At 48.0% G+C, this 11,810-nt stretch overlaps 1 protein-coding gene across 1 annotated transcript; it reads left to right on the forward strand.

Moving 5' to 3' along the window:
* The first annotated feature begins 169 nt into the window (after positions 1 to 169).
* RAB33A (RAB33A, member RAS oncogene family) lies at positions 170 to 11,058 on the forward strand. The gene is made up of 2 exons (XM_045538013.1): positions 170 to 789; positions 10,468 to 11,058. The coding sequence occupies exons 1-2, from the start codon at positions 532 to 534 to the stop codon at positions 10,921 to 10,923; spliced, it is 714 nt and encodes a 237-aa protein (XP_045393969.1). The 5' UTR covers positions 170 to 531; the 3' UTR covers positions 10,924 to 11,058.
* The last annotated feature ends 752 nt before the right edge of the window (positions 11,059 to 11,810 follow it).

Here is an 11,810-nt window from a genome sequence, read left to right on the forward strand (position 1 = left end):
TATACTCCCTAGCCGCTGACCCCTGGGGGCTCCGAGCAAGCGGGGGTGGGGAGCCGGAAGCCTGTAACATAAATGGGGGCAAGGAGAAAGAAGCTATCTCAGGGTGGTGTGTGCCGCTCAACCCACCCCCTCCCTTTCCCCTGCGGTCTGTCCCTGGGGTCCAGGCGGGGGAGGGTCTAGGCAAAGGCGCGGCGGCGGCTTGAGGAGCGTCCGGTCCGAGGGCACGCACAGGCAGAACGAGACTTGCGGCTTGCCCATCTCCTCCATCTCTTCTCCTCTCCCTGGCTTTTGTGTTGGTGCCTCGGAGCTGCAAGGAGGGTGCGCTGGAGGAGGGGGGGGGCGGGTGAGAGGCACCCCCTCCACGCGCGCGCGCGCACACGCTGCGGGCGCACGCACACGCGGGCGGACACACATTCACAGACACGCACACACACACGCACAAAGCTCGCTCGCCTCGAGCGCACTAACGTGGCCGTTTTCTTTGTGTGGAGCCCTTGAGGGGGGTTGGGGCCCCGGTCTGGTCCCGGGGAGATGGCGCAGCCCATGCTGGGCCATGGGAGCCTGCAGCCCGCCTCAGCCGCTGGCCTGGCGTCCCTGGAGCTCGACTCTTCGCTGGACCAGTATGTGCAGATTCGCATCTTCAAAATCATCGTGATTGGAGACTCCAACGTGGGCAAGACCTGCCTGACCTTCCGCTTCTGCGGGGGTACCTTCCCAGACAAGACTGAAGCCACCATCGGCGTGGACTTCAGGGAGAAGACCGTGGAGATTGAGGGCGAGAAGATCAAGGTGATCCAGATGGTCAGGTCCGGGAAGGGAGGGATCTGGGAGGGGGCCTCGCCTGAGGTACAGCTCTAGTGGTTGTAATCGTCCAGCTCATGGCTGGTCTCTGCTTGCTGAGTCCAAGACCCTGGGAACCTCCTCACCCGCTTTTGCCTCTCCCAGTCGCCACATCCCCACCTTACCCAATTTTTAGGGCAGGAGGGAGTGGTTGCATTCTTACCCTTTGCCCCTGCCTGACAGCTCCTGCCAGGGAAAGCATGTTTGATCCCATCCCTGACCCCCCCCAAGCGAAGCAGCGGCACCTGTGGGCAGAGGGAGGCATGAGGCATCTCTCAGTCCTAGTCTGTGGGATGGATCCCAAAGCACTTTACACATCTTGAGGTCTCTCTGCTACCTCTTGGGTGCTAATAGGCTGCAAACCCCCACTTTGGCTAAGCCGAAGGTATTAGAGGGGAGGAAAGGATGGAAATCCATACAGAATGAAAGCTGTTTTATTTTAAATTGCAGTTTATAGTTAAGGACTGAGTTGGGATGGGGGTGGAGTGGGGTGGTTCTGGCACAAAGCCATGAGTCCTTCTAAAGGAATTGAGACAGGGTCACCTGCTGGTCCTTCATAATAGACAAAACTTGTTCTTTTGGAACAGGCCCCCTCAGATGATATCTTTTTACTTGTCTAGGGTACCTAATGAATGAACTGCCCATTACTCATTCTGCTGGTATTGTCTTCAGGAGGCCTTTGCAAAAAATGCAGAGCAGCTTAATTGAGGGCCCAGGGAAATGCCTTGGTCCTCCCCTCCCCCATTAGTTTATGAAATAGGTTAACTACAAATATTCTTGTGTGACCCTTTGTGCTCACCTTTAGTTCACAAAAGGTAGAAACTCGATAGGACAGGAATATGTCAATGTGCAGGGGATGGTGGGAGGGAGGATGTGGCAAGGGCAACTTCATATGTCAGGGGAGCAGAAGGGGGCAGGATTATAGGGAGAAAAGCACATATAATAAAGGCCCTGGGGACACCGAAGTCCAGCTCTTCTAGACTCACAGTGGGCCTTTTCCTGAGCCTATGGTTGGACCCTAGACAGAGTCAGGGTGAAGGTAAACCTCCCTCTTGCTGGTCAAACAGCAAAAGTGACCACAAGGTCCCTCTTCTGAGTGATGGGCAGAGAAGGGCTGAGTAACTGGGGAGACTGGTGAAACACTCCAAACTGTGCAAGACTCCTGACTGCTTGCTTATGAAAATGAACGTGTTTTAAAATGGCTTCAGAAACTGGGCCAAGACACTAGATGTCAGGAAGACAGACAGCTCAGTACTGATAAAGGAGAGCCCCACGGTCAGGAAGATAAAGGATCACTTTGAAATTATGATCTTTTTGGGCCCTTGCAATTTGCAGAATTGGTACATTTCCCTTTAAAGTTAAAGTAGGTCTCTGCCGCTGTCCTCTCCTAGGGTTCTTACGTTGACGTTTGCTTGGTTAAGACTTCCTCTAGTGTGTCTAGCTTCTTTAATGTAAGGCTGTACAATTCTGGCATTTCTAAAACATGCCTTTTTTAGCCAAAGTAGAAATATATTTATGGATGAGTTCATAAACCCTCAAAAACCTTACAGTTTTATGCTATCATTTGTTTAAAATCAAGTGGTACAGTGAGCGAAAGAGTTCCTTGGATTTAAAAGGGAGGAAATAAGTCCATCTGAAATTCAGAAGTAGAAAAAAGGAAGTGTTGGGGAGTCTAGGGGGGGAAGGGGAAAGAAGAGTGAGGGGAGAGAATAGGAAGCTAGAAAGTAAGGAATGGGAGGTGAAAATGAGGGGAAGAGTCGCCACCCATTGGCCTTGGGGGAATTTGTAAACCATTCCTTCCCTTCTGACACCCCTGTACTTAGCCAAACTGGATTTTACAGTCTCTGCCAAAGATTCCAGACTTTTTCCCAGGGGACAGAGCCTGTGACAGTGTGACTCACTAGAAACAGAACTCAGCACAACACCACGTGCAGATAAGTGCTTAATAAAAGCTTTTTTGGGAAGATGATATTTTGAAGAGGACAAAGCCTTGTGACACTGCTCATGGAGGAGCCCTCCGAGGGCAGATTCCGAAGGAACTCAGAGGGGAACGTGGGAGTGGGGAGATGGTCACCTTGCCTCTTGCAAAGCTGCTGCAACCTCAGGGCTGGAACGGGCAGGCAGGAGAACGGCATGTCCATGGGAAGGTGGCAGAGCCTGGCAGCTAGCACGTGATGCAGACAGGAGATTTGGCCCCACTCTCTGGCTGGCCTGGAGTTTCTCAAGGAACAAGTGCCAAAGCCATGCTAAGAGGTGACTGCCAAGGGCTCCCCCCTTTGGGAGAGAAAGAAAAGTCCAGTGTGACAGGCTGAGGTAGCCCTAGACCACAGCCAGCAATAGAAGGTTGTTGGGCAATAAAACAGCAGCTCTCACAGGAGAGTGGTAGAGAGGTCTCAGTCTGCTCTTCTCAGTCCAAGAGTAGGGTGTGGCCTCTTCTGGGCTTCCTCCTGTGTCCTAAGGTAGCACACACATCAACCTGTGCTGGGCGACGGCTATTTGGTATAGTTGGGGCCACAGTCTTTTTTTTTTTTTTGAGAGAGTGTCACTTTGTTGCCTGGGCTAGGGTGAGTGCCGTGGCGTCAGCCTAGCTCACAGCGACCTCAAACTCCTGGGCTCAAGCGATCCTCTTGCCTCAGCCTCCCGAGTAGCTGGAACTACAGGCATGCTCCACCATGCCTGGCTAATTTTTTTTTCTATATATATTTTAGTTGGCCAGATAATTTCTTTATATTTTTTTTTAGTAGAGACCGGGTCTCACTCTTGCTCAGGCTGGTCTCGAACTCCTGACCTCGAGCGATCCACCCGCCTCGGCCTCCCAGAGTGCTAGGATTACAGGCGTGAGCCACCACGCCCGGCCTAGGGGCCACACTCTTAATCATCAGGGCCACCCCAAGGGATTGAGGCCCCATTTGGTGTCTCCAACCACTATGTCCCCCACCCTCACCCCACCACAATATTTACAATCCAGTGTTTCTTGGTTAATATGAACATCAAGAAAAGCCTCCAATGAGTACGCAATAATAATAAAAACAGTAACTTCTATTACTATTTATTGAATAACAAAGAGCCCAGGTAGGACACTTTACATGTATTATCTTATTTGCTCCTCACAGCAGCCCTATGAAATCAGTACTGTTATCATTCCCATTTTGTAGATAAGAAGACTTAGGTTGAGAGAGATGAAGTAACTTGCCCAGTGGCACATGGATTCAAGCTTTGGTCTTTGACTCTTGAGCCCAAGCATTTCACCATCTCACTATCTTGTTTTCCTTGTGACAGGGCCAGGATTCCAACCTAAATTCAGTGCCCATGATCTTTACCATTGCACTCCACCCTAGGAGGCAACAGACAGCCCCCTGGATTGGGGGAGTGCACAGAGGGAGGTAGAATGCCAGGCAGCCAGTCTTGCAGGCCAAGGGACATAGGGTTATAGCCTAACAACCCAGGAGCCTTTAAGATGTCTCCTTCAACTGCATCTAGAACACACTTGAAACCACCTGGGTTTCACTTTTTGCACCTTGTCTGTCTCATCTTGGGTGTGAGAATCAGAGAATGTTCAGAGGCAGAAGAGACCTTAGAGAGTCTCTAATCCAACATCCTTCTTTTACAGATAGGAAACTGAGGCTCAGAGAGGGAAAGTGACTTACCCAAGATCACACAGGTCCAGGCCTAGAGCTCAGGTCTCCTAACTCCCTTTCTGGTGCTCTTTCCACACATGCTTTCTGGCTTCAAAGAGGACATAAATCTCTACTTCAGGCTAGCTCCATGGTTCATCCAACCCATGAGGTTACCTGTGATAGGGATACAGAGGGACATATATGGGATAGCTGACCGTCTTTCCTGACATCGGCCTAGGAAGGGTGGAGGCATCCCCAACCCACAAAGGATGGGTGGAGTTTCCCTTAATGACCCTTATGTGTCTGTCACCTACAGATTTAGCTCAATCTATTGAGTCTGTCTCAGTCTAAAAGCGCTGGAAAATGCCGAGGAGGGGTGTGTGAGGAGGGGTGTGTGTGTTGGAGCGGGGTAGGTAGTAGAGGGTAGGCTCAGAAACTAATTTTTGAACCATTCTTTATAAATTCTCACGGAAGCTGCCTTCCTGTCTAGTTTGGTTCCTCCCACAGGCTGGGCACTCCCTCTGCCTCAGCCCTCAGGACCAGACAGACCTGTGGGCAGGTGCGGCCCAGGACTGTGGGTTTCTCTTCCTCTGCTCATCACTGGGATAAAACACCTTCCTGTGTGACATTACCGAGTGGATGGAGGCTGAGCTAAGTGTTCCTCAGAAGCTGCCCGCAGTCAGAATGACATCATGTCTTCCGTAGGGCTTCTAAGCTTCCATTTTCTGCCAGTTAGCTTAATGGTTAATTATCCATCAGTGTGTGTTTCTCTGTCTCCTTTGCTGCCTCTCTTTCTATGCGTGAGTTTCTCTTTGTCTCTGTCCTCCTTTGCCATTCTCTGTGTCAGCTTTGTGTGTGGATCTTAGATGCAGATGGGACAGTCCAGCTAGTTGAAAACAGATTTCTTTTAAACTTTTCCCATCATCCACTCAGGCATGCTCCAAAGGTTACAGATGTATTTGTCTCCCTTTTTGCACTTCTACCCTCCCCCATCAGCCTCCAACAAAAGGACATTCATGCCTCATCTATAGAAAGATGCCAGATATGTTCCCTAGGGAATAGAAAGACCCATGTCAGCTAAGAGCACGTTCAGGGGTTGGGGGCTTGCTGAAGCTCGCTCAGGCAGAGATAGCCCCAGGAAAATTGTTCTAAAGGGTAGATGTATCTTTGGCAGCTCCCCACACTGTCCTCCCTCCACCCTCCTTCAGCACCCTATCACTTTGGGCATGTCCCCAGCCTCCCATGGCATGTTGCCAGCATTGCTCTCTCCTCCCCCTCCCCACGGGACTGCCCTTGCCTTGGCTCCGTCTCACCTTCGAGAAGCCAAGCTCTCTGTGCTTTCCAGGATGAGAACCAATGGATCCAAGGAACAGTGCTAACGGGAGACGGCTTTGTTGGGCTTTCTGAAATGATAGCAACACCTAATATTTGCAGAGCACTTGACTTTTTGCAAACGCCCTTTCTCATATGTGATTTCATTGGATCATCCCAGCAACTGTGGGAGCATCAAATTCCCATTATGAGATGAGGATAGTGAGGCTCAGTTCAGGGAGGTTAAAGGACTTGCCTGGTCATTTGCTCAGCTACTAAGGGGAGGAACAGGGATTCTCCTTTCCAATAGCACCCACTCAAGTCATTGTCCATCTAGACCTAATGGTGCAGGTTTCAGGCCAGGGAGTAGGGGAGAGTGTATGTTGTAAGGAGTGTGTGTACTTATAGGGAATGCTAATCCTCACACGATTGCTATTGTTACCTTCACTTTGCAGATGAGGACACTTAAGATAGAGGAAGTAATTTACCCAAGGACACCTAACTAGGGCATGATTTGGGCTGAGATTTGCACCCAAGTTGTTTTGACTCCACTATACCCCACTGGCCCTCTGAGAGAAAAGAGGATCAGAGGAGCGTGTATGAGACTAAGGGGGCAGTCAGTGCCCCTGTTCATTGTACGGCTGCAGTGCCCACAGGAAGGGAGGAAAGGGTGAGAGGAGAGCCGGCTGCAAAAGGCTGCAAAAGGCTGCAAATGGAGATGCTTTTACTGCCTGGCAAGGGCCGGGTGTTTATGAGGATGCTGAGAAGAACAGGAACACCGAACCCCCAAATAAAATGAGGTCGTTTCATGTGTCCAGTGAGCCTGACTGCTATGCTCTTCCTTTCTGATGGCTCTGAGGCCACACCACTGGGTCTTCTATTTTCTGCCGTGAGCAGCCTGCTTCTTGGCTCCCCTCTCAACTCAGGGCTGCAAAGAACTCAGGGTGGGGTTTATAAAGAGCCGGAATGGGAGCATTGCCTACAGTTTAAATTCTGAGCCTCCAAATAAAAGCTCTGAGGCTTCCGATCGCGTTGGAAAGGCAGAGGAGGTCTCCAGCAGAGAGGGCCCTCCCCACAGTTCCGGCAACTTGGGTGGCGTACACGGTTATGCAGCCAAAGAAAAGCCAAACGGCCAACCTTACTGAGCCTCAAACACCTCACACACTCCCACCCATGTTCCTGCTAGTGGCAGGTATTTTTAGAGTCCTGAGCTCATGGTGTTAAAGCATCTGCCACATGCCTGAGGGCTGCTAGGGATTCAGGCTTACTCAGAGGCAAGAGTTAAGACTGGGGGGTGGGGCGGGCGGTGGTGGGAGGGGGATCATGTGCCAAGTGGTGATGATATTCTCGGCCTATACCTGCTCTCCTCTCACTGACCTCCATCCCGCTCCTGGCCTGTTCTCCCCCTCTTCCTGCTCAGAACAACAGAGATATGGAAGAAATGAAAATTTGTTCTGTCTCTGCTTGCAGAAGCAAATCAGCCTTCAAGGACTGAGTTTTTCTGTGCGACCAAAGTCAGACATTCTCACTGAAATCGCCTTAGCAGATGCCTAGGATGCTAGGCTGCTTGTAGTTTTGGTGGCTCAGGCCAATCCTGCCTTTTGATAATGCTGTTAATGACGATGATGATGACAACCAAAGGCTGCTTACGGTTTAGCTGGAAAGACGCCAGGAGCACTGATGAAACAATTAGAAAACACAAATATATTCTAAGTGGTACGATACAGACTCAAAGTGTACTAGAAATTTCTAAGAAAAGACGATTGAAAAGAAGTTGGAGAAGGTGTGAGGAAGAAGGTGGAAGCATAAGCCAAACCTTGAATAACGGGTGCAGGGCAATGAGGGGGCAGCCAATTCGACGGGGAAGGGTGGACAAGCAGGACCAGATGTGCACAGGAGGGGGCGAACCAGGTGGAGCTGCGTAGTTTGAAACCAGGTTGGGAGGGGTCAAATTATGGCAGGCAGAAAATTTTCCATTTGATGCCCCGTGCAGTAGAGGGCTATGGTAATTTCCTGAAGAGGAGGATGACACGAGGATACAAGCAGGGATTTAGGAAGGCTAGTCTGAAAGCAGTATTCAGGAGGCACTGGAGTGGAGACATCGGAATCCAAAAGACTTTGCTGTAGTCCAGGAGTGAGGAGACCAGGGTCTGGCTGAGGGACATGAAAATTGAAATAGAAGAAGGGGCAAATCCGAAGGTTGTGCCAAAGGAACTTAAAGGCCATGTCGATAGAGGAGGTACAGGGGAGGCTGGACAATGAAAACTAATGTTTAGAATGATGACTCTGGGGCCCTGTAAGATCTTCACTCAGCTGAGAGATTCAATTATATTTACTAGATTATACTTACTGACGGCTAACTCCAAATAAAGGCTATACTCCGTTTTAAGAGCTGTAGTAGTCAATTAGTGGCCATAATCAAATTTTCTTTGATAACTGAGAATTGTATAGGGCCTTGGGACCTTCATTCTGAGCATGAATTTCCCTTGTCCAAGGCATTGGCTGTATAAACGGTAATAGATTAGGCTGATGTGTGTTGACTCCAGAGTATCCCCTGGGAGTTGTGTCTTTGCATATGTTACTGATATCAGCTGTTTTTCTTCAAAATTTGGCCTTTATCCCAAAAGCTGAGATGCAGAAGAAAAATCCAGTGAGTTAAATGACCTTCTACATAACAAAAAAGTGAACTTAAAAATAAATTGAACTAGAAGGTGAGATTTTAAGACTAACTTTATTTTCTTTAAAAAGTAATGCAGGCCGGGCACGGTGGCTCACGCCTGTAATCCTAGCACTCTAGGAGGCTGAGGTGGGAGGACCGTTTGAGCTCAGGAGTTCCAGACCAGCCTGAGCAAGAGTGAGACCACATGTCTACTAAAAATAGAAAGAAATTAGCTGGATAACTAAAAATATATAGAAAAAAATTAGCCGGGCATGGTGGCGCATGCCTGTAGTCCCAGCTACTTGGGAGGCTGAGGCAGGAGGATCGCTTGAGCCCAGGAGTCTGAGGTTGCTGTGAGCTAGGCTGACGCCATGGCACTCTAGCCCAGGCAACAGAGTGAGACTCTGTCTCAAAAAAAAATAATAATAATAAAATAATAAAAAAAAGTAATGCCAAACAAAACCCAACTCAAAACAAAGTAATGCATGCTTTTAGCAGAAAAGTTGGAAAATGTAAAAAAAGAAGAAAATAATTATCACCTATAGTCCCATTGCACATAAATAATCATTAATGTTCTGATATATACACTTCCAGTCTTTGCATATGTCTATGTTTAGTGCTTTTAAAAAATTGGGACCATAGCATATGAAAAATTTTGTATCCTGCTTTTTTCACCTACATGTATTTTGTGAGCATTTCCTTTATCATTTAGTCTTTGAAAACATTATTTTTAATGGGTGCAATAGTAGCCCATTGTCTAGATATACATCTTAGCTATTCCTCTTCTGATGGGTGTTTAGGTTGTTTCCTGTTTTATAAAAAGTCTAAATAATATTGTGATTAACATCTTTGCACAGAATTTTGACCACATCCCTGCTATTTCTTTTCTCGAACTTGAACATCAAGTGATCAAACTCAAACTGGCATCAAGAGATCCTCCCACCTCAGCCTCCCAAAGTGCTAGGATTACAGGTGTGAGCCACCGCACCCAGCCTCTGGTATTTCTTTCTTTCTTTCTTTTTTTTTTTTGAGACAGAGTCTCACTCTGTTGCCGGGGCTAGGGTGCCGTGGCGTCAGCCTAGCTCACAGCAACCTCAGACTCCTGGGCTCAAGCGATCCTCCTGCCTCAGCCTCCTGAGTAGCTGGGAATACAGGCATTGGCCACCCTGCCCGGCTAATTTTTTCTATATATTTTTAGTTGTCCAGCTAATTTGTTTTTTTTTTTTATTTTTTAGTAGAGATGGGGTCTCGCTCCTTGCTCAGGCTGGTCTCAAACTCCTGAGCTCAAACAATCCGCCCGCCTCAGTCTCCCAGGGTGCTAGGATTATAAGTGTGAGCCACCGCGCCCGGCCTGCTGTTTCTTTTGTAAAGATTTCTGGAAGTGGGACTACAGGCTCTAAGAGTTGTAAACATTTTTAAAGTTCTTGATGATATTGCCAAATTGCCCTCCAGAAAAGTTGACCAATTTACATTTCCAGTTTTTCAACTAAAAACCTCAAGATTTTTTAACTCAAGATTTTCAGTGAACACAAATTCTGAAACTTCTCCTTAGGCTTTGATAAGTCCATGCTGCTAATCTGTCAAAGAACCACTTCCTGTGTCAGGGCTTGTAACCTCATTTTTTTTTTCTTTTTTGAAGACAGAGTCTTACTCTGTCGCCCTAGGTAGAGTGCAGTGGTGTCATCATAGCTCACTGCAACCTCAAACTCCTGGGCTCAAACGATCCTCCTGCCTCAGCCTCCTGAGTAGCTGGGACTACAGTAGGCACATGCCACAATACCCGGCTAATTTTTATATTTTAGTAGAGACTAATTTTTCTATTTTTAGTAGAGTCAGGGTCTCGCTCTTGCTCAGGCTGCTCTCGAACTCCTGGCTCAAGCAATCCTCCTGCCTCGGCCTCTCAGAGTGCTAGGATTACAGGTGTGAGCCACCATGCCTGGCCAGTGTAACTTCATTTTTATAATGCTGTAGAACCATGTTTTCTCCTATCTGTTCATGTTTCCTTTTCTGACTCCACATATGGGTTTTTATCTCTTCCAGGTTCAGGTGTGGGACACAGCAGGTCAGGAACGTTTCCGCAAAAGCATGGTGGAGCATTACTACCGCAATGTGCATGCTGTGGTCTTTGTCTATGACGTCACCAAGATGACATCCTTCACCAACCTCAAAATGTGGATCCAAGAATGCAATGGGCATGCAGTGCCCCCACTAGTCCCAAAAGTGCTTGTGGGCAACAAGTGTGACTTGAGGGAACAGATCCAGGTGCCCTCCAACTTAGCCCTGAAATTTGCTGATGCCCACAACATGCTCTTGTTTGAAACATCAGCCAAGGACCCCAAAGAGAGCCAGAATGTGGAGTCAATTTTCATGTGCCTGGCTTGCCGATTGAAGGCCCAGAAATCCCTGTTGTATCGTGACACTGAGAGGCAGCAGGGGAAGGTGCAGAAACTGGAGTTCCCACAGGAAGCTAACAGTAAAGCTTCCTGTCCTTGTTGAAACCAAATGGTGTAAATACGAGATAAATTATCACTGGAGTTTTTTTCTTTCCCTTTTTTTTTTTCGTGCCTGCATAACGCTGACACCTGCTTGTTTCCATACAAATTGATATCAAAATAAAATTTGTATAGATTATCAATGACTTTTTGTCTTGCTTTCCTCCAAGAAGACATTTCTGATTGTGATGACAGGAAGAGGCTGCCTGCCCTCCTAGAGTGATGTACCTGTGCCAAGGCATACTGCCTACCAGCTTCCTATGCTTCCTGACACGCTCATCGTTTGAGTCACTTCTTCAGGACTATTAATTCTCTCAATCGGTATCATCAGTGGGCAGAAACGCCTGGTGGGGATAGGACACGGGCCAGATATGTTTTTCTATAGAGCCAACGCAGATGAAGGGATAGAGAAGTCTTGAAAGGAGATACGGACTTAATCAGTACTTCCTGGGTTCCCTAGATGTATGCCTTGGATGCTGAGATAGGTTGCTCTCTCCCTATTTTCCAAAGTTCAAGAATAAAAAGTATAGGTTGCCCAGTGGGCCCAGTTGCTTCCAGAATAGTTAGATCCTGCCTCCTATTTGTCACCAGGCAGTCTCAGACACCAAGAGCATTCTGCCGCACCCTGCCCTTTCTTGGATGGGGCAGGACTCAAGCTAACAAATATCTATTATGTCCTCAGCCCTTTGCTGGGTGTTATGGAAGAAACACACCAAGAGAACACGTCCCCTATGTTCAAAGACCCCATAATCTAGTGGCAGGAGCAATGTACATGCTGAAACTATCTGTGAACAAAAATTAGACAACGATGTCACCAAGTGTGGGGTTGTGCCATGGGAATTGAGAGCATTAAATATTCAATATCAAGGAGCGCTCACAGAAAAATAATTG

Source organism: Lemur catta, chromosome X, assembly GCF_020740605.2.
Source record: "Lemur catta isolate mLemCat1 chromosome X, mLemCat1.pri, whole genome shotgun sequence".
Taxonomy (NCBI): domain Eukaryota; kingdom Metazoa; phylum Chordata; class Mammalia; order Primates; family Lemuridae; genus Lemur; species Lemur catta.

Excerpts from the sequence above, each read along its gene's own strand:
- RAB33A (XM_045538013.1), top strand. The coding sequence starts at position 532 with ATGGCGCAGCCCATGCTGGGCCATGGGAGCCTGCAGCCCGCCTCAGCC. Across the intron at positions 790-10,467 it reads TTGAGGGCGAGAAGATCAAG|GTTCAGGTGTGGGACACAGC; the intron begins GTGATCCAGATG and ends TATCTCTTCCAG.